Below are 19,320 nucleotides of genomic sequence, written 5' to 3' on the forward strand. Positions count from 1 at the left end.
GCCAGGTTGAGTAGCTTGCCCAGGGTCATACAGCTAGTGCGTGTCTGAGGCCAGAGTTGAATGCAGGAAGATGAGTCCAGGCCCTCTATCCATCGCACCTAATTTCCTGACAATTAGACACCCCAAAGTGGAATGGATGGGCTGGATGACCGTTGTCAGGGACATCATGGTCATCTTCAGGTATGGTTTAGGGTACATGACTTCCATGATCTCTCTCAACTTTATACAGTATGTTTCTGTAGAACTGTCGGGTCAGAAAGAACATCCCTTTAGACTTGGACCTCTAGGCCAATGCAGTTGAGAGTGAGTGTTGCATCATGGATGAAGTTCTGGATCCAGGATGAGCAGGGCTCAAATTGCCTTCAGATACTTACTAGCAGGGCATGTCATTTCACCCTGTTTGCCTCAGTTTCCTCATCTAAAGCGGGGATAATAACACTACCTACCTCCCCAAGTAGTGGGAATTCAGTGAGATAATAATTGTAAAGTGCTTGCCATAGCGCCAGGCACATAGTAGGTGCTGTGTAAATGCCAGCTCTTCCTAGGTCTACTGTCAAGCCTTTTTACAACATCAAATCCAAGTTTGTCTTGATGTAGCTTCTACCCATTGCTCCCAGTTCTCTTTCTCTGCCTTCCCCACCGCCACCACTCTGAAGGGTTTCCTAAAGCCAAGCATGCCCCAGCCAGTATGCATGGGGCACCGAGCTGGGCTCCTCATCAGGTGGTGGCTGTCAGCATCCCTCCTACAGTGTGGGGGCCAGGATGGGTCTGATTGGTTCAGAGGACAAAGGGGCGAGCATTCTGTTTCTGAAAGGTGCGCTGCCCAGGACCGACAGCTGTGTCCTGCCGCAGTCACCATCCCTCACTCATCTCGCTTCGTTAACACAAATCAGTGTTATTACATAGGTCATCCCCAAAAGTCTCATGACAGTTTTAAGCTTTAAAAACTTTATAAATAGGGGAGCAAAGGGAACAGAATAAACATTTGTATAATGCCTACTCTACGTCCCAGGCACTGTGCTTTACCAATATTTAATATTTACAAATATTGCTCTTTTGGTCCTCACAGCAATCCTGGGGCGGGTGTTATTCCAATTTTACAGATGAAGAAGCTGAGGCAGACAGAAGTAACCTTTCCAGGCTCACACAACTAGTAAGTGTCCAAGGCCAGATTGGAACTTGGGTTTTCCCCACTCTAGGCCCAGCTCTGTGCCACCCAGCTGCCCTGTGTATAAATGCTACCACTCCAAAAAGCAACATTTGAAAGGTTTAGTATTTAAAATTTTTAAAGGTTCATGTTTCTTAGTAAAGTTCACCATGACCACTGTCTTGTGAACTTTGTAAGAAACTGATTGGCTGCTCCCCAGGAACTAAGAGGATTGCCTTTGTAAGCTTAGCCTTAAGTTCATACGAAGAATGAGGTTTGGATGCAGAGGAAACAGCTTGGACAAGACCCCACAAGATAACAGTCAGAGATCGATCGGGTCTCTGGAGTGTCGTCAGCAAGGGAACCTCTTCTGCGCATCCCCAGGTCAGAGAAAGTTCTGTCCGGACACTGTTCCACATGTAGTGCAGAGAGGCCCCATCATGTTCAGATGAAAAGGTCATTCAAAATTCACAAAGCTAAGTGAATGTAAAAGAAGTCTAAATTCTCAAATTATGGGGGGGGGGGTAGCATTTTTACTTCTGAGATTATTAGAGCCTAAGGACATTAGGGACCCCCCATGTTCTGTTGGTGATCTGACTTGGCTGATGTATTAGCGAAACTTTTTAGCTTGGTGTCATTTACAAGTTGGGTAAATATGGCATCTGTACCTTTATCCAAGGGGTAACTAGGGGGCACGGTGGACAGAGGGCCTGGAGTCAGAAAGTAAAAGAACTTGGTTCAAATCCAGCGTCAGATCCTAGCTGTGTGACCCTGGCCATGTCTCAACACCGTTTGCCTCAGTTTCCTCTTCTGTAAAATGAGCCAAAGAAGGAAATGTCAAAGCACTCCAGGATCTTTGCCAAGAAAACCCCAAACGGGGTCAAGAAGAGTCAGACCCAAAAAAATGACTAAACAACATGACTTTATCCAAACTTTAGACAAATATTCAGTAGCACAAGACTAGAACCCTGGGGTATTCTGCTGGAGACTTGTCAAGCTGGTTCCAAATCCTGCGCCTTTCATTCACTCCATCCATCCATCCGTCCGTCCGTCCATCCGCCCACCCATCCGTCCAGTCATTCACCTGTAGCACCCAACTCCACATGAACATAGAGATTCCAGCCCTGAGTCAGACCGTGGTTCATATAGTCTGATTGCCATGTTGGCCCAAGGGACCTGCTATGGGAGGGCACGTTGGTTCTCCCTGATATCCTAAAAGATCAGACAGACCCCTTAACTGTTGTTTTAAAAAAAAAATCCTAAGTTCCATTTCCTTTTCCAGTTTACAAACAGACAACTCAGTGGACTGATATAGATAAGATCATGGGGGTTGGTGTCTGGAAGAGGCGAGTTCAAATCCTGCCTCAGATTTAGAAGCCAATTGACTTCTCTCAGCATCAGTTTCCTCATCTGTAAAATGGAAATAATGAATAATACCCAGTTCTCAGAAATCAGAGAACATGTAAAGCACTTTGCAACCCTTAAAATGCCAGCTTTGATCAAAGAAGGCTATGTGTAAAGGGGGTAGAAGAGCCTCCACTCCATCGGAGACCCGAGTGAAGACTGAGGTCATCCTTGTTTTCATTAAACCCTAAACGAAACTTGGTATTCCCTTTAATTATTTAAGACTGCCAAAGGGCTCCATGGTCCCCAAAGGATAAGAACCCCCGTCTTCCAAGGTGATTTCTTTTCCAGAAGTGGTTCTGTTTGCTCCACATGGTGGCTTGGTTCTTAGATGTTCCCAGCAGCCCCTCTGGGAGCTGTCTTTGTGAATTTTGAGTGGCCTTCCTTTGACACCCAGGACAAGGAGCTGAGGCTGAGAAGCAGGGTAGCCAGAGCTCACAGAGGGAAAGATTTTTATTGGGAAATAGATATTTTAGAAGTAAAAAACAAACACAAAACCTTCCCACTTCATCGGGGAGGGGGAAGCTCCTCCAGTTCATGCTCCTTGCTCAGGGGTCTTCCAGTTGGTGCCCTAAAGTCCAGATCGATCGATGGTTTTCTGTATCCACTTCTTCAGACGGAAGACATGAGTGTAGAAGCCGTATTTCCCATCCCGGTCACAGCCTTCACCCCAAGACACGATTCCCATTTGGTACCAGCGGTTGTCAAAAGGGCTCTTAAAGAATACAGGATTTAAGATGTTGGAGGGATGCCTCCGTCTTCAAAGCACCATCCCTCCCCATGTCCGGGATAGGGCCGTGTGGCATAATTCTTGCACGTGAGAAGGAGTGGAATGAGAGTGGAAAGACAGTTGTCTTTGGGTATATCAAGCACAACCTAGAATGCTGCTGTGAAGTCCCTCTAAATACCGGAACCCTGGGACAAAGGTCCAGTGGCCCTGGCCTAGTTTTAGACCTGTCCAGGACCCTTTCCCAACCCCATGCTTTGCCAGATGTCCATCTACCCAGAAGTGACATTCACCTTCATAACAAAAGGCCCACCACTGTCTCCTTCACAAGAATCCCCTCGTTTCTCATCGTCAGGCTTGTACCCTAGAGAGGGGGTAATAAAGTCGTTTGCTTCAGAAATCAGACCCTTGCCCATTCTGCCCGTCCCCAAGGACACCTGAACGGGCAGCAGGCCAAACTTGTCTCTACCCACTTTTTCTTTGACTGCTTAAGTGGACCTTGGACCTTGTGTTTCCTCTCCCAGTCCCTCCTCCTGCCCCACAAACTTGCCAGCACAGAACATGTTGTCAGTGATTTTGATCCGAGTTGAAGCCCGGCAAACAGCCTGCTCTACGATCGGGAGGTTGATTTTCTGCATAACGGTGGGCAAGTTTTCTCTAGAGGAGGACCATGTCTCCTTCAGGTTGCCCCAGCCAGTGACCCTCCCTTTGTACCCGGATAGGAATAACCTGGAAAGAGAGAGTAAATGCAGACCCCAGACACCAGTGGACCTGGCTTCTCCCAGTATCCAGCCCTCTCTTCTGCTATGCCTCCCTCTCCAGCCCAAGCACCCACCCAGGCACCCCCCCCTCCATGCCCAGGCTGTACTTGTGGACAATGTCCTTGGAGGGTAGGCACACGGGATGTATGTAGTCACTGAAGGGGATGGGTTGTTTTAGCTTCAGCAGAGCGATGTCTCGGTCCAGATTCTCCTTCCAGTTGTATTTGGGGTGGATCAGGATCTTCTCCAGCTTGGCGATCTTCTCCATGGAACGTTCATACCTGTCCAGGGCCCAGCAAGGGGGTGAGGGGGATTCTCGAAAAAAGCCTTCTCCTGCTGTACTAGGGAGAGCCCCACTCCCCCACACATTGAATTCCCTTCTCTTATCTACCTCTCCCCCACTAGACTGGGAGCTCCTTGAGAGCAGGGACTGTCTTTTGTCTGTCTTTGAATCCCTAAGGTGCCCAGCACGTAATAAGGAACTGCTTAAATTTTTGTTGACTCCGCCATGATTTGGGGCATGACACGTCTCAGCCTCTGTTTCAACCCTTTTAAAATGAGGGAGTTACACGATGCAGGAGGAGATGAGAGATTTTGGACATGACAAACGTGGAAATCTGATTTCATGTTTGTACCAATTTGTCATATGAATTTTGTTCTTTTTCGCTGTGGGGTAAAGGGGAAGGAGCAGGGAGGGAAAACGAACGCTTCTTAATTAAAAGATAAGTAAATAAAAGCAAAATTTAGAAACAAATGCATAGACCTGGGACAAAACCCCAGTCAGCCATCCCTAAAATTAACTGAGTGAGTGAGAGAGCTGGAACCTTGGCTTCCCAGGACGGATAGGGAAGGGGGGGCAGGGGTCTCATCAGAGAGGCCTGATGAGACTGAGGCCAGATGTGGCCAAGGGCTTGATTTGTTCTGTTTGACTCAAGCATCCATATTTGTTTTTATGAAAATGGCAGGGGTGGGGGTGGGGGGTGGACTAGATTTTTCATCCATCCCAGTCTTCCATCCTAGAAGCACCCTCCTTCCCAAGGACCCCAGAGCCCTGATGAGGCTCTTCCAGTAGTGAGAATAGAGGGTGAGGGTATCAGAAGGGGGCAGAGTAGAATGTGTGGGAACCTGAGTGGCTCCCCAAGGTTAAAGCCACAAGGAATGGCTGGGGGGGGGGGGGGGGGCGGGCATGGCTGGGTCATTTTGAACCAGGCTTAGGGCTGGGATAGGCCTTGGAGGTCCAACCCCTTCACTTGACAGTGGAGGCAAAGACAGTTGTGCTCAGAAGCACTGGAGAGACCAACTACATCCAGGACATCTCTGGGGCCATAAACATAGCTTCCCTTTCTACCAGGTTTTACAGTAGAGAAGGCAAGCATTATTCCATTTACAGATGAGGATGACTGAGGCTCAGAATGGCTAAACGCCTCACAAGAACGACTACTGAGCACCCAGGCCTCCTGCATTCAGGCCCTTTCCCAGGGTCAGCCTTCTCCCTGGCTCTCCCTGGGCCAGGGGCCAGCCCACCTACCCCCACCCCTGGCTCCGTACTTGGAGCGATGGTGTTTTCCAATGCGCACTAGCAGGTCTTCCACTGTGAAGTTCTTGTCCCAAGGCGGGTAGAAGAGGCAGTGCGCAGCAGTGAGGATCCAGCGGTCACTGATGAGACTGGCTCCACATAACAGTTCCTGAGGGGACTTCCGGAAAAGCATCACCTGCCTGGAGGCAAAAGGGGGCACCTAGAGTCAGTCACCGCTACCCTGCGTCCTAGGGCCAGAACATCGCCCTTATAATCCTTAAAAATATTCAAAACGTCGTCCTGAAAACAACCCTGAGAGGTAGGTGACTTCAGTATTCTTGGCCCTGTTTTACAGAGGAAGAAACTGAGTCAGAAAGATTAAGTTACCTACTCATTATCACACAGGTAGTGAGTGTCTGAGCTGGGACCTGAACCCCTGTGTTGTGGCTGATCTGTTTACTAATCCATAGCTAACCTCTTCCATCTGGTGATCAGATGTGATGGAGGAGCTGAGGAGACTGCTAGGAGTGAGGTAGGGGAGACCAAGGGGGAAGACAGCTTGGCAAAAGGCTGAGCAGTGACTAGGAGGAGAGAGAGGTCTTGTGGCCCAATGGGATGGAAGAGTCAATGGGAAGCCTTTGTAGGACCAGGGCAAGAGAGGCCACCTTTGAAGAAAGCGAGCAGGGAATAGGGAGAGGGAGACACAGATAATGAGAGACAGACACAGAAAGGGAGAGAGACACAGAGAGAGATGGAGAGACACGGAGAGAGAGAAGGAGAGACACGGAGAGAGAGACCCGGAGAGAGAGAAGGAGAGACACGGAGAGAGACATAGAGAGAGAGACACAGAGAGAAGGAGAGACACGGAGAGACACAGAGAGAGATGGAGAGACATGGAGAGAGAGAAGGAGAGACACGGAGAGAGAGACCCGGAGAGAGAGAAGGAGAGACACGGAGAGAGACATAGAGAGAGAGACACAGAGAGAAGGAGAGACACGGAGAGAGACAGAGAGAGATGGAGAGACATAGAGAGAGAAGGAGAGAAAGAGAAGAGAGAGAAGGGATGAATCCTGGGGCACAGTGCAGGTGGAGCCTGGGGCATTAAGGTTAAGGGCACAGGGAGGGGGCTCAGTCACACTGAAGATTAGGAAGCGAAGGAAATGGGGCAGAGCTGCTCTGAGTCATGTCTGGTCTGCTTCTGTCTCCAATTCAATCAGCATTTATTAAGCACCTACTCTGGGTTCGCCATTGTGCCAAGTGCCAAGCCCATTGCTGGGTCTTGAAGGACCTCCTCTGTAGGAGGGGTCACTTAAGCTGTTCTTGGAAGGAACCTAGACTTCTGCAAGGAGGGAATGTATTTCCAGGCATGGAGCACAGCTTTTACAAAGGCACAGAGGTGGGAAATATAATCTCCCAAAGGTGGAAAAGCAAGTAACCCCATAAAGTAGCAGGCTGGATTAGTTTTTCCTCTTTTTTCTTTGGGGGTGGGGGAGGCAATTGGGGTTGGGTGACTTGTCCAGGGTCTCACAGTGTCTGGGGCTGGATTTGAACTCCAGATCCCCCTCACTGAAGGGCTGGTGCTGCCCCCGGCAGAATGGATCATTAGATTTAAGGGTGAGTGGTAGCGTGTGTTGAGAAAAGAGAAGAAAATAGTCATCATCCTCACATTAACACTGGGCAGCCCTTGGGTGGGAGAAGGGACACAGGCAGTCAGGGAGTGGTGAGGTTGCATCCAGCAGGCCCCTGGCTCAGGGAGTCTTACCAGGGAGCAGTGCCCAGCTCTGCATCATCCCCATGCACGATGCGCCCACCAATGTAAGAATCCAGCAACTCATGCTCACTGTTGTCTTGGAGACCCTTCTTCTCAAACAGCGGCCGAAGCCCACAGCCTGCAAAGCCAGAGAGGGTCCCTGGTCCGTGAGGCAGCCAGGCCCACCCCGTGCCAGCCCACCCCGTACCAGGCCCTACTCTGGCCACTTTGCTTCACCTGCTTCTCCAGCACCAAAGGTCTTCTCGTTAAAAAACACTTGGTACTCCTGAAATGTGCTCCGACCCTCAATGTTCTCTGGCTCCGGCTCCAAGTTTCCATCCACCTCATCCAGAGGGCTGTCTGGGGGCAGGACAGGGAGTGCAGAGAGACCATGAGCTCCTTGGCCCCTTGACTTCTCTCCCACAGGCTCCATGAAGGCAGAGACTTCACTTGTCTCAGATTTCCTCCCCCAGGACCTTGCTTACACGTTAGCTTCTCAGTGGTTTTTGCTGAAAAAGTGGGTCCCCAGCTCAGGGGAAACCTTGGAATGAATGGGGCAGCAACGTGGCAATATGGGAAATAGGACCTCTGGAGTCAAAGGACCTGGGCCACTCTCTCCTGTGACACTGAGTTCTAAAGTCTCTTCTGGCTCTGCCATTCTAGGATCCTATAACTCCTTCCACCCCCAGTCAGCCTCTTCACCCTGAGTCTGTGCTTCATCCCCAGTCTCCCCCTCCCTCCCCCCACTTCCCACAGAAAGATGCCCATTGGGCATCTCCCACCCACAGCCTTGACTTCCCCGGAGCACCTTGGGGTGTCAGTCTGGGTGTCGGGCTCACCACAGTAGGTGGTCGGGCAGTACTCTGGACCAATGGGGTTCCCAGCCACAAAGCACCAGAGGCCTTCCTCATCACCATCTGGATTTCGGCAATAGTTCTCATCCAGGGACACAGCAGGATCAAAACTCTTCTCCTTGAGAAGCGGCTTCAGCTGCTCGGAGGCCCAGGGCAGGCAGGGAGCCCCAGACACACTGACAGCAAGGTGTCCTTGGTACTTCCGGCCCTCCTCAGGTTCACAAGGCTGAGAGCTCGTTGGTGCCATTGGACCAGGGCTTCTTGGGGTCAGAGGTACAGTGAAGCTGTTGTCCTTTCCTGGAGCAATTGGGAAACCAATTCATCAGAGAGTCTGCCCTGTGCCTGATGCCATGGGAAGTGCCCAAGATAGGTCAGAGGTCAACGCCTTCATTTCAAAGATAATGAAACTGGGATCGGGCAAGATCTTTGTTTGTTTTTCTGGATATACCACAAGGTGTTCAGCCATTCCCCAATTGGTGGGCTTCCCCTCGATTTCTAGTTCTTGACCACCACAAAAAAAAAGGAGACTTGGGGGTGTCTGTAGGAAGAGTATGGGGCCAACAAACAGGGAGCTATTGGAGTTTGGAGAGGTCCGAGGCAATCAACACAAGAGAATTATGAAGAAGTCTCCGTGGCGAGTGATCGCCAACATGAGATCTGCTCGATGCCCTTCCTGCAGGGAGGGCCACACTAGGTGGTCAGTCAGCTTGGCTTAAAGAACTTCCTCTAGTTCTTTTCTGCATGGGGGGAAGATGGTGGGAATAATCTAGGCCTGGGGTGTGGCAAAGCACAAGGAGCATGGGAGGGCAAGGGACAGCGGAGCTGAGACTGGGGAGAGAGGAAAGCGAAGTCAGGGCAGGGGTGTAAGCTGAGAAAGGGCTGAGGAATGGAGGTGTCGGAGCGCTTGGTCAGGGGCCTTCCAAGTAGACCGCGAGACATGGAATCATAGGTTATGATCAGAGAAGGAAATCAGGGTCAGGCTCTGATTGTGGAAGAAATGGCAAGACGCAGGGCAGGCGGCCTTAACCTACTTCATGTGCCCTGGACCCTTTGGGTAAGCAGTCTGGTGAAGCCTATGGATCCCATGTTTTTGAATGCAAAGATAAAATACATAGGGTTACCAAGGAAACCGATTACAGTGAAGTACAGCCAGGAAAACTTTTTTTACAAAGTTCACAGATCCAGGTTAAAAACCTGATCTTGAGATACTGACACATGGAGAGGTCGCTGTTTGATCTGAGGGCATGTCTACACCCATGTGAAAGACCCCTAGGGCAGAGGGACAGAAGCTGGGAAAGTGAGGAAAGCAGTGAGCCAGGCCCGAACTCCTGGAGAAAGAAACAGCCACTTGGGGGCCAGTCAACAGCATCTGCTGTGATCTGAAGATGGGGAATCAAGCTGGAGAGTAAGCTTCAGGATACTGAGCCTGAAAACGGCTGTGAGGAGCAAGCGGGCTTCTGCCGCCCTGCTAGCACCAGCCAGTCTGGGGCAGGTCTTATCTGCCAGGTGAGGGGCCCCAACCAGATGATTCCAAGGGCTCCCCTCACTCTGAGCCCCACTGATGATGCTACACAGAATGCTAATGGGGCAGCCCAGGATGAGACATTGTGATCCTTTGTCCCAGCTTCAGGCTGCTGTCCCCCCAGCTGCCCAGGCCACCCCCCTCCTGCCCCACCCCTCCTTGGCTCCCCCTCGGCTCCCCTCCACACTTTCTGGGCTCACCACAGATAGGGATACTGCACTCCTCTCGCCGCAGGGTAGGGTCACTGGTGTAGCACCAGGGTCCAGTGGAGCTGCCATCTGGGTTTCGGCAGAAATTTTCCCGGAGGTCAGCATTAGGGTGTGTGGAGGAGTTGAGACTGAAATAAGAAAACATTCAGCCCAGAGAGAGGATGGGTTTGGGGGCCAGCCCGGAACCCAGGACTCAGGTGAGGGACGTCCCTGGCCCCATCTTTCTCTGCCCCTGGGATTTGGAGGGAATGGGGGATGGGAAGGAGACTCACTCTGGCCTGTGTGGGTAGCGACTGCTCCAGAACTGGCACGGGATCCCAGACTTGGTGATGGAGATGTTTCCCCGGTAATTGGACCCAATGTCCTCTGCACAATTTCCTGTCAAAGCCCAGGTCCAGAGGAGGGTCACTGAGCCCTGCCCTGCTCTGGTCCCAGCTGGGTCCTCCTCACTCCCTGCCATGGAGGTGGCCCTGGCCCCTGTGCCGGTATTTACCTCATTGGATCCTCACAACAACCCTGGGAGGTAGGTGCAATTACTATCCCCATTTTACAGTTGAGGAAACTGAGGCAGAGATGAAGTGACTTGCCCAGGGTCACACAAGCAGTGTCTGAGGCTGAATTTGAACTTGGGTCCCTGTCTCCAAGCCCAGAGGTTGGCCCCAGGTCAGAGCCCCACATTGACAAGGTTCTTCCTCTCAGCTCTTGGCATCGGCCCATGCCTTGGAGATAGTTCTCTGCTCTGTCCAGCTTACACAGCCCTATGCCCTAGACAAAGTTCTGCCCCCTGACCAGCTCTCCTCCCTGAGCACAGCCCTTTACCCTGGGCACAGCTCTCTCCCGGGCATATTCCAGCCCCTAGCCCAGCTCCCCATGGTACCAGTGTGTTCCACCCCTCCTCACCTTCTAAGCAGGCATCGAAAATGACTCTTGAGGTTGTCCTCACAGATTCACAAACTAGGAAAGAGCCAGAAATGTCCATGGGAGCAAGGATGAGGTGCCAGCAGCCAGGAGCCTCTGAGACTTCATCAGCTTTGGCCCCCCTAAGCACCCCGAGACCCAGAAAGCCTGGGGCATCTGCCACAGGCCCAGGTTTGGAATTGAAAGGGAATAGGGTGGGCTGGGCAAGGTTATTATCCCCAGGGACGGGTGAGAGGTCAGAAGATTCCCAGTTGTGACCAGGAAAGTCCTGGGTTTAGCGTCCACCATCCCACCCCTGCCCAGGGTACTCACGTTTGTATTTGGTCCAGAACGTATCCTGTAAAGATGAAGGCTGGTGTTGAAGGGCTGGGACCACCTGCAGGCCTCTGCTCCCCTCCCCAGACTCCCCAGGCCAGCCTGCTTTGCTTGGGCCCCTTCTCACCGTAACTGTGATGGACTCCAGAGCCTCAAAGGCCTCTTCGTAGCTGCACAGCTCCTCTAGGCATTCCCGCTCCAGGTTTCCCTCTCGCATTTCCTCCAGGAGGCCCCTGTTGGCCCGCCGGACCCTCTGGAGCACAGACAGTGCCTTCTGCTGGTCTAGGAACACTGTATGGGAGGTGAGGAGGGGGCGGTGAGCCTTAGCCCCAAACAGGGCAGGGCCAGCTAAGAGAGGTCCAGACCTAAACCTCCACTCAGGAGGGTCGTCAATGGAGGTCAGAGGGGTGGGAGAGGAAAGTCGGAGTCAGAGGACTTAGCTCCCTGAGTCTCTGCCCACTCCTCTGGAGTAACCTGGCCTCACTCTACAGACAAGGAATCTTGGAGAGCTGAGGGTACCTGAACCAGGACACCACAGTTGGTAAGTAGCAGAGCCAGGATTAAAACCCAGTGCTAAAGACCATGGGGCTGGTCCTCCTGCTCCCTCCCTTGTTCTCCAGCTTGTCTCTGGAGGGTGCCAAAGACAAACCATTGGCTCCTTCCATCACAGAGAGCCCTGCTGCCTCTCTCCAACAAAACTACTCTTTGCCCTCATTCCTCTTCTCCTTCTCCTTTCAGACAGAAGCTGCCAGTCTCTCTTGATCTCTTATGTTTACTGTGGATCCCCTCCCTAGTGCCTCTGTTCCCTTTCTTTGGTGTTCCTGACCCTGTTCCCCATCCAGACCCCACAGAGTGTTCTAGGGGCCATAGTGTTGGGTCCTTACCATGGTCACAGTGGGCAAAGGATACCAAGACTCCTAGGGTCAGGTAGCTTTGTAGGGTCAGACCCTGAACACCCATCATGGCGCCCGTGGAGAAGCTGTGGAGGTAAGGATCACAGGCAGGCCGATCTGGCCCCTCTGGGTTAATGTTGAACCAGCATGAAGAAATAGGAAAGAAGGGGTCAGCGGGTCAGGGTTGGAGGGACAGCTGCTGCTCATGCCCACCCCCACTTTTGGCTTCTGATTTTGACTGGGAAAAACCCCAGAGTTATGTGCTCAGGGGCACATTGTCCTGGACATTGATGCCTGTTGTGTTGGGTTCGTCTTGGCCCAAAGAAAGTGCAATGGGCCAGAGGTCTGACTGTAAAGGGACAGGACTTTGGCCTTGGATACTGACTGTGGGACATGGGGAGAGTCATTTCACCAGACGCTCCCTTATCTGAAAGCCTCTGCTGCCTGCTTCTCAGGAACCACAAAGACTGGAGGGTTTGGGCTAGGGAAGACCTTCGAGATGAGCCAGTCCTATGCCCTCATTTTATACATTAGGGGTTTAGTGGTTTATTCAAGGTTATTCAGGCAGTAAGGAGCCAAGGCTCCCTTTTTTGCTTAGCACAATAAATGCTTGTTGATGGTGATGACGAGTACAGACTGAACCTCTCTTGTGACTGCAAACCTAGTGCTTTCTATGGTGCCAGAAATAAAAAACTGAAAAGTCATGAAAAAATGACTATGCATGAACCATGGGAAGAGTTGTATGAAGTGACCCAGAGCAGAGAAGCAGAGGGGACCACAAGAACATAAATGAAGCGACACTCAAAGACAGCAGAACTCGCATCCAAGCAATGGCCAGTCTTGGTTCCAAAGGATGCTGATGGAAGGTCACTTCACCTTTCGAGGTTGAGAGGTGGGGGACTACGGGTACTGAATGTGGGACTGGAGCTGAAAGGCAGCAGCTGAGTCATAGAATCATCGATGTAGAACTAGAAAGGCCCTTACAGGGGAGGAAACTGAGGCCCAAAAAAGCCTCACCAGAACCTGGCCATAGGTGCTAAGCCTACATACCCAGAACTGCTTCCACTTAGGTTGCCTTTGATAGTCTGGGGGAAGGAAGAGGAGGGGATTAGATGTTTAACAGGCAGGTTTTATCCCCAAAATTCCTCTTTACAACCAGAAGGTCAACAGTCATGAACTTTTTGGCTCCGAGATTCATGGAGGTCTCTGGCCCATCTTTGGGCAAATAAATAAAGGAAAGAGAGGCTTAGCCAATACGTGCCAGAAAGTGCCCCAGGTAGTCATGTGGCTACCCTGAGGCCCCATGAGCTCACTGTGCCGGGGCTGACCCAAAACCTCATGTTCCATCAGCCTCCTGGACTTGGGACTTCTCTGCTCTAAATGGCATGGCCCCCAGCCTGTCTCCTCATGGCTGGAGGCATCTTTTTTCTCCCCTCAGATTGCTTTGTTTTGTCCAGGCCTTGTTTTCCCTCTACCCCACTCTCCCACTTCCTGTTTGCTGTAGGTAGAGGGTGGAAAGAGTCAATATTAGCCCTGAGCCTGAGCACTGAGGGACAAAGAGCAGGTCCAGAGGGAATTAAAAGTTCTCTTGTGCCTCCCTTGGTCTGTCCTGCTAGGGTCTGACCTAGGGTCCTGTGTCATCAGGGGAGGTCTGTGGGAGGGGGAAGGTAGGGTTGAGGCCAAGGATTCTGTGGAGGGGAATGAAAGAGGAGAAGGAAACCAGGTGTGTCCACTGGCTGACCCAACCCATGCTGTTCCAACCTCAGCCAGGAAACAAGTGGAAACATATGGGAATATGGGGGAAGGGTGGGGAGGTAGGGCAAGACCCATGGTCAGTCAGGCTTCTGGTAACTGAGCTTACATGCTACTTCCTATAAAATACTAGAATGGTCAGTGCAGGGTTAGGAAGACAAGCTCCAGCATGGAGTTATGGGAAGGGTGCTTGATTGTCAGCAAACCTGGGTTCAAATCTTGGGTCTGTGTGACTTGGGGACAGGTGACTGATGTCACCTCTCTGCCTCTAAGTTTCAGCTGTAAAATGAAGAAGGCCAGACTAGATGAAGTCTAAGGCCCTTCAGCTCTCATCCAACAATCCTTTGACAGCCAATAAACTGAAGGCCTTCCCTCCCTTTCTCCTCTAGGTTTTTTAATATTCTGTGGCTCACATTGACCTTGTTATTCCTTTTACACACTACACGATGGGGTCATTCTTTTTTGAGTGCACATTTGCTGGAAAAATGTACATTTCTTGGGTGTATCACTGATGGAAATAAACCTTGGTCCACTGACACCAAACATGCCTTTTCCCATCGGGATGACCCAGCATTTGTCCTTTTATTAGCCCTGCTTTCTAGGGCTTGTGGCTATGTAGTATCACCAGAACACAGGAATGGCAGAGCAGATGGACAAGACCTATCTGTTAAGAGTGGATGAATCCATCTGATCAAGGGTTTGGCATTTCCAGAAAAAGGATAGTGCAAGGGGAGGTCTCCTTGATAGGGCCAGGCAAACGCTTCTCTAGAGAATGAAAGCAGTGGGTGTGAGGTTACTGAGGAGAACTGGTGTGGAGTATGGCCACAGGTTTTCCAGAAATAGTTGTTTTAAGGTGGCTTTTTTTTCTGTCTTTGAGCGTGTGGGATAATTGAAAGTCCTGACTAACTTTTCAAAGGCATTCCAGACCACTGTCTGCTCCCAATTCAGTCCTGGGCACAGTTCACTGTTTTATCTGTAGTGCTACCTAATATACATGCGTACACATATGTGTCTCTATATCTACTTCTGTATCTATCCAGATAAATAGGTATTTACACACATATGTTGTTGTTCAGTCTTGTCTGACTCTTCATGACCCTATTTGGGGTTTTCTTGACAAAGCACTGGAGTGCTTTGCCATTTCCTTCTCCAGCTCATTGAACAGATGACGAAACTTAGGTAAACAGGGCTAAGGGACTTGCCCAGGGTCTCACAGTTAGCAAGAGTCTAAGGTCAGATTTAAACTCAGATCTTCCTGACTCCAAACCTGGGACTCTATCCACTGTGCCACCTAGCTGCTGTCATACACACACACACACACACACACATGCACACACAAAACACATCAATATACATGTTGATGAAATAACTCAAGGGGCTATCTATCCAGTTGTCAGTCTGGAGAATTCTTCATTCAGTTAGCATTTTCTGTGTGCTTTGTTAATCCAAAATATTTTGCATTTTGTGTATCCATTGAGAAAGCTCTAATATGTTGGGATTTTATGTTCCTATGTACATATGTACACATATATATCTACAGATGTCTGTCTACCTATGTGTACATATGAACAGCATAATGTCACTCACAGACAGGCACATCTGGAGGGTTACACCGTAGAAGAATCCCACCTATGGGGAAGCTCTCCTTCATTTGGATCCTATGATAAACATCCTCCACTTTGTACCCCGAGTACAAAGGACACATCTCCCTGGATTTATGCCCTGCTTATCAGTAATAATCAGAGAAATAGTAAACAAAGCTTTTTTGTATTTGTCAAGAAGTCTTATATCCTTTTAATATCTGCACAAGAGACAACTTATTGGAAGAGATCCAGTAAGACTTCACTTTGCTCCAAAGAATTCGATATTTTTGTAATCAATAGTTAATACCAGGGGATCTTGTATTTACTACACCTTTTGATTTTTGGGGGAAAATTCAATTGGGTTAAGTCTTTCTTACAAGCCTACTATGTGCTGGCACCAGAAGTATGCTGTAGAAAACTGTTAGAAAAGACTGCCCATTTTCTCCCATTGTCATCAAGGATCATCTTGATATACGGACAGATCATTCTTAAGGATTTTATAAAGATAAAAGTGGGAATATGGGAGGTCATTAGTGGTGTCTTGACCTTCCTTTCTGGTGATATCCTATGTGACTGTTCCCCTCTGTTTAGTATCTTTCCCTCTTTCCAATATCTTAAAGCTTTCAAAACTGGACTTGTACAAGCACAAAGTCCTTCTGTGTGTACGTGGTCAGCTCCAGGTGTCCCTGGCTTCCTATATAGTTCAGCACTGTGTCCCTTACTCATGTGGCTCACTGGAGAATAAGGTGTTAAAAGAGCCCAGATATAATGTTCTGGAAATGCTGGAAGTGATATGCTCTATTTTTTGTCCCTTGTCCTCATTTCTGTCTATAAATACTCTTGCAAAGATCCTGCTTAGTTGGATCTCATGCCAACGTTTTCGACAGACTTATTTTCCCCCCCTCATTTTATGAGATGACGAGTTCTGAATCTTCCACCACTGCTTCTCCACAGCTTTCCAAGTGAATTTGTGCTCACCAATACAGGCCTGTGTTTGGCTGTATCAGGCATATTCTGGGTAAAGCACTCTCTGGATTCTGTGCCTCCTAATTGAGATAATAACTTTTTAATCAATTAAACTCCTATAAGGAAACATAGGGAATTGACTTCAAGGTCTTTTTTTTTTGTCTCCTTCTGGTTTTCAGTGTTGATGGCCATCTGAATAGGTCAGGATGAAGCTTCATGCCAGGCCTTGGCCTATGTATTCTTCTGATTCAGTGAATGTCTGCCATTTGCCGTGATAAATTGTCCTTCCAATGGCACTTAGACAGCTGATCCCTGAACACCTCCCACATCAGTAACCAGGACCATGTCCTAGACCGAGGCCATCACTAATTTCATTTTGCTGTTGTCCTTCAGTACTTCTCCATATCAGTGTGTCCTGGCTTACTTGAAAAGTTTATTTCATTAAATGTTTCCCAATTACATGTAAAAATTTTCTTAAACATTCCTGACTTACTTCCTAAGGAAAGTATTCATGATACGTAGGTATGATGCTTGCCAACAGCCAACAAGCCTTTGACCTCCTTCATTTCTTACTCTACAACCATATTTTCCAGCAAATTTCTGGTCTACCTTTTCTAGGCCTCCTTGCACTGAGGGCAGTGCACCCTAAGTCTCATTGACTTAGTTGGGAGGATCTGAGGAAGTTTTTGTAAAATTTTTCTCTCCCTCTTTCCATACTTTGCAAAAGACATTGGTACGAAAGTTAGAGAGATATCTTCGACATTCTTTTCGTTTCATATTCACCCTGAGCCCTGCAGGGCAAGATAACTCATTGTCCAGCAAACTAAAAGCAATTTCACTGACTTTAATTGGCTCTTCAGGAAGTTCTGGGAGCCATTCTTCCAATTAGCTGCAACATACTTTTATTTTGGGGTTGTGTAGTGAGATTATCAAAATTGAAATGGTTCGGTTAGGCATATTAACTCATAAACGTGACCAAAAAATAGGTTGTAAAACAAGGGCAAGAGTTGGAAACAGCTGCAGAATATAGAACATAAAGTTAGAGCTGAGGGAATGTTAGGAAGGCCGCAGAGTGTGATACAAAAGACAATCAGACAAGAGGAGGTAGAAGGCACAGGAGCATGTCCCAGGGATCCCCAGCGGGCCCTGGGCTGTTTACTGTCTTCATCCGTGACTCCAAGGAAGAGACACCGTGTTCACCAGCTGCTAGGACACAAAAGCACACAGACACACACAGACACACAGACACAGACACACACAGACACACACAGAGACACACACACAGACACAGAGACACACACAGACACACACAGAGACACACAGAGACACACACACACACAGACACACACAGAGACACACACACAGAGACACACATAGACACACACAGACACACACAGAGACACACACACAGACACAGAGACACACACAGACACACACAGAGACACACAGACACACACAGACACACAGGCGCACACAGACACAAAAGCACACAGACACACACACACAGAGACACACACACACAGACACACACAGACACACACAGACACACACAGATACACACACACAGACACACAGAGACACACACACAGACACACACACACAGACACACAGGTGCACACAGACACACACACACAGACACACACAGAAACACACACAGACACACACACAGACACACACACAGAGACACACACAGACACAGAGACACACACAGACACACACAGAGACACACAGACACACAGACACAAAAGCACACAGACACACAGACACACACAGAGACACACACACACAGAGACACACAGACACAGACACACACAGACACACACAGACACACACACAGACACACACAGACACACAGGTGCACACAGACACACACACACACACACACACACACACACACACGGGAGAACAATCAAGATTCCTAAAGATACTTACAGGGTAGAGCATCAGGATAAATCTATTCAGATGAGGTCATCCGGGTGAATCTGTAGTCTTACAGTGGGGCACGAATAACGCGAGGTTAGACAGCGGTTATGACAAAGAGCTGGGAGTTTCTGTGGACTGCAAAGTCAACAAAAGTCAACAGTGTGATGAGGCTGCCAAAGAAGCTAGTAAGATCCTGGGCCATGTTGGGAGGCAGAGCTTCCACATCTGTGGAGCTGACTCACCTGCAGTACTGTGTTCAGTTTTGGGCGCCAACAAGCTGCAGTGTCCAGAGAAGGACAGCCAGACTGGGAAGCACCTTGAGTCCGTCATGTAAGGATCGGTGGGTTGAAGGAAATACAATTGCTTTCCTAAAGAAAAGAGTCAGAGGGGACTCGGCAGTTTTGGGGTTTTTTTTTTAATATTTGAAGGGCCATCACGTGCAAGAGGCTAAGTTAGGCTGGTTCTGCTTGGCCCAGGGGCGAGAACCAGAGACAATTGGTAGCACTGCAAAGAAACAAACTCAGTTAGCTTGGTGTCAGGAAAGACTTGCTACCAGTTAGTCCTATCCAAAACCGGAATGGGATGCTTTCAGAGGTGCTTAGCTTCCCCTTGTTAAGGTCTTCAAGAAGACATTGGATGAACACTTGATGGGCCATCCAATATTACACTAAGGATTCCTTTTAGGTCCAGGCTGGACTAGAGGGTCACGGATACCCCTTCCAACTCTCCTCCTGTGTAATTTCATGATTTATGGTTGTGTGACCTTGGGTAAGTCTCTTTACCTTGATGATGCTGAATTTCCTCCTCTGTAAACTGAGGTTGGACTAAAGCAGCTGTTTTCAGACTTTCTGGTCTCAGGACCCTTTTTCACTCAAATTGAGGACCCCCCCCCCGCCCTTCCTCAAGATTTTATGTGGGTTTTATCTGTTGATATTGTATTAAAAATTAAAATGTCTTAGTATTACTGTGAAAATAGTTTTGACCTCACAGGTCTATTGAAAGGGTCTCAGAGACCCCCTTGACCACACTATGAAAATCACCAAATGATCTTTAAGGTAATTCCTTTCAACTCTGAAAGCT

General features: G+C 49.2%; 1 protein-coding gene across 1 annotated transcript; it reads right to left on the bottom strand.

Moving 5' to 3' along the window:
- Positions 1-2,986: 2,986 nt before the first annotated feature.
- F2 (coagulation factor II, thrombin) lies at positions 2,987-12,148 on the bottom strand. Its single transcript, XM_072617614.1, has 14 exons — positions 12,008-12,148; positions 11,251-11,414; positions 11,121-11,145; positions 10,791-10,844; positions 10,163-10,268; positions 9,882-10,018; positions 8,145-8,456; positions 7,543-7,665; positions 7,318-7,444; positions 5,588-5,755; positions 4,147-4,320; positions 3,829-4,007; positions 3,572-3,642; positions 2,987-3,266 (listed from the first exon to the last, which is right to left on the bottom strand). The coding sequence occupies exons 1-14, from the start codon at positions 12,084-12,086 to the stop codon at positions 3,123-3,125; spliced, it is 1,863 nt and encodes a 620-aa protein (XP_072473715.1). The 5' UTR covers positions 12,087-12,148; the 3' UTR covers positions 2,987-3,122.
- Between the last annotated feature and the right edge of the window lie 7,172 nt (positions 12,149-19,320).

The sequence above is a fragment of the Notamacropus eugenii genome, chromosome 6 (genome assembly GCF_028372415.1).
Source record: "Notamacropus eugenii isolate mMacEug1 chromosome 6, mMacEug1.pri_v2, whole genome shotgun sequence".
Classification (NCBI taxonomy): domain Eukaryota; kingdom Metazoa; phylum Chordata; class Mammalia; order Diprotodontia; family Macropodidae; genus Notamacropus; species Notamacropus eugenii.

What these genes read in the sequence shown, in the direction of transcription:
- F2 (XM_072617614.1), bottom strand. Translation starts at nt 12,086, where the DNA reads ATGATGGGTGTTCAGGGTCTGACCCTACAAAGCTACCTGACCCTAGGA. An exon ending in CTTTGCCCACTGTGACCATG is followed by an intron (nt 11,415 to 12,007) that starts GTAAGGACCCAA and finishes CCTCCCATACAG; the next exon opens with TGTTCCTAGACCAGCAGAAG. An exon ending in CGCTACCCACACAGGCCAGA is followed by an intron (nt 10,019 to 10,162) that starts GTGAGTCTCCTT and finishes TTCTTATTTCAG; the next exon opens with TCTCAACTCCTCCACACACC.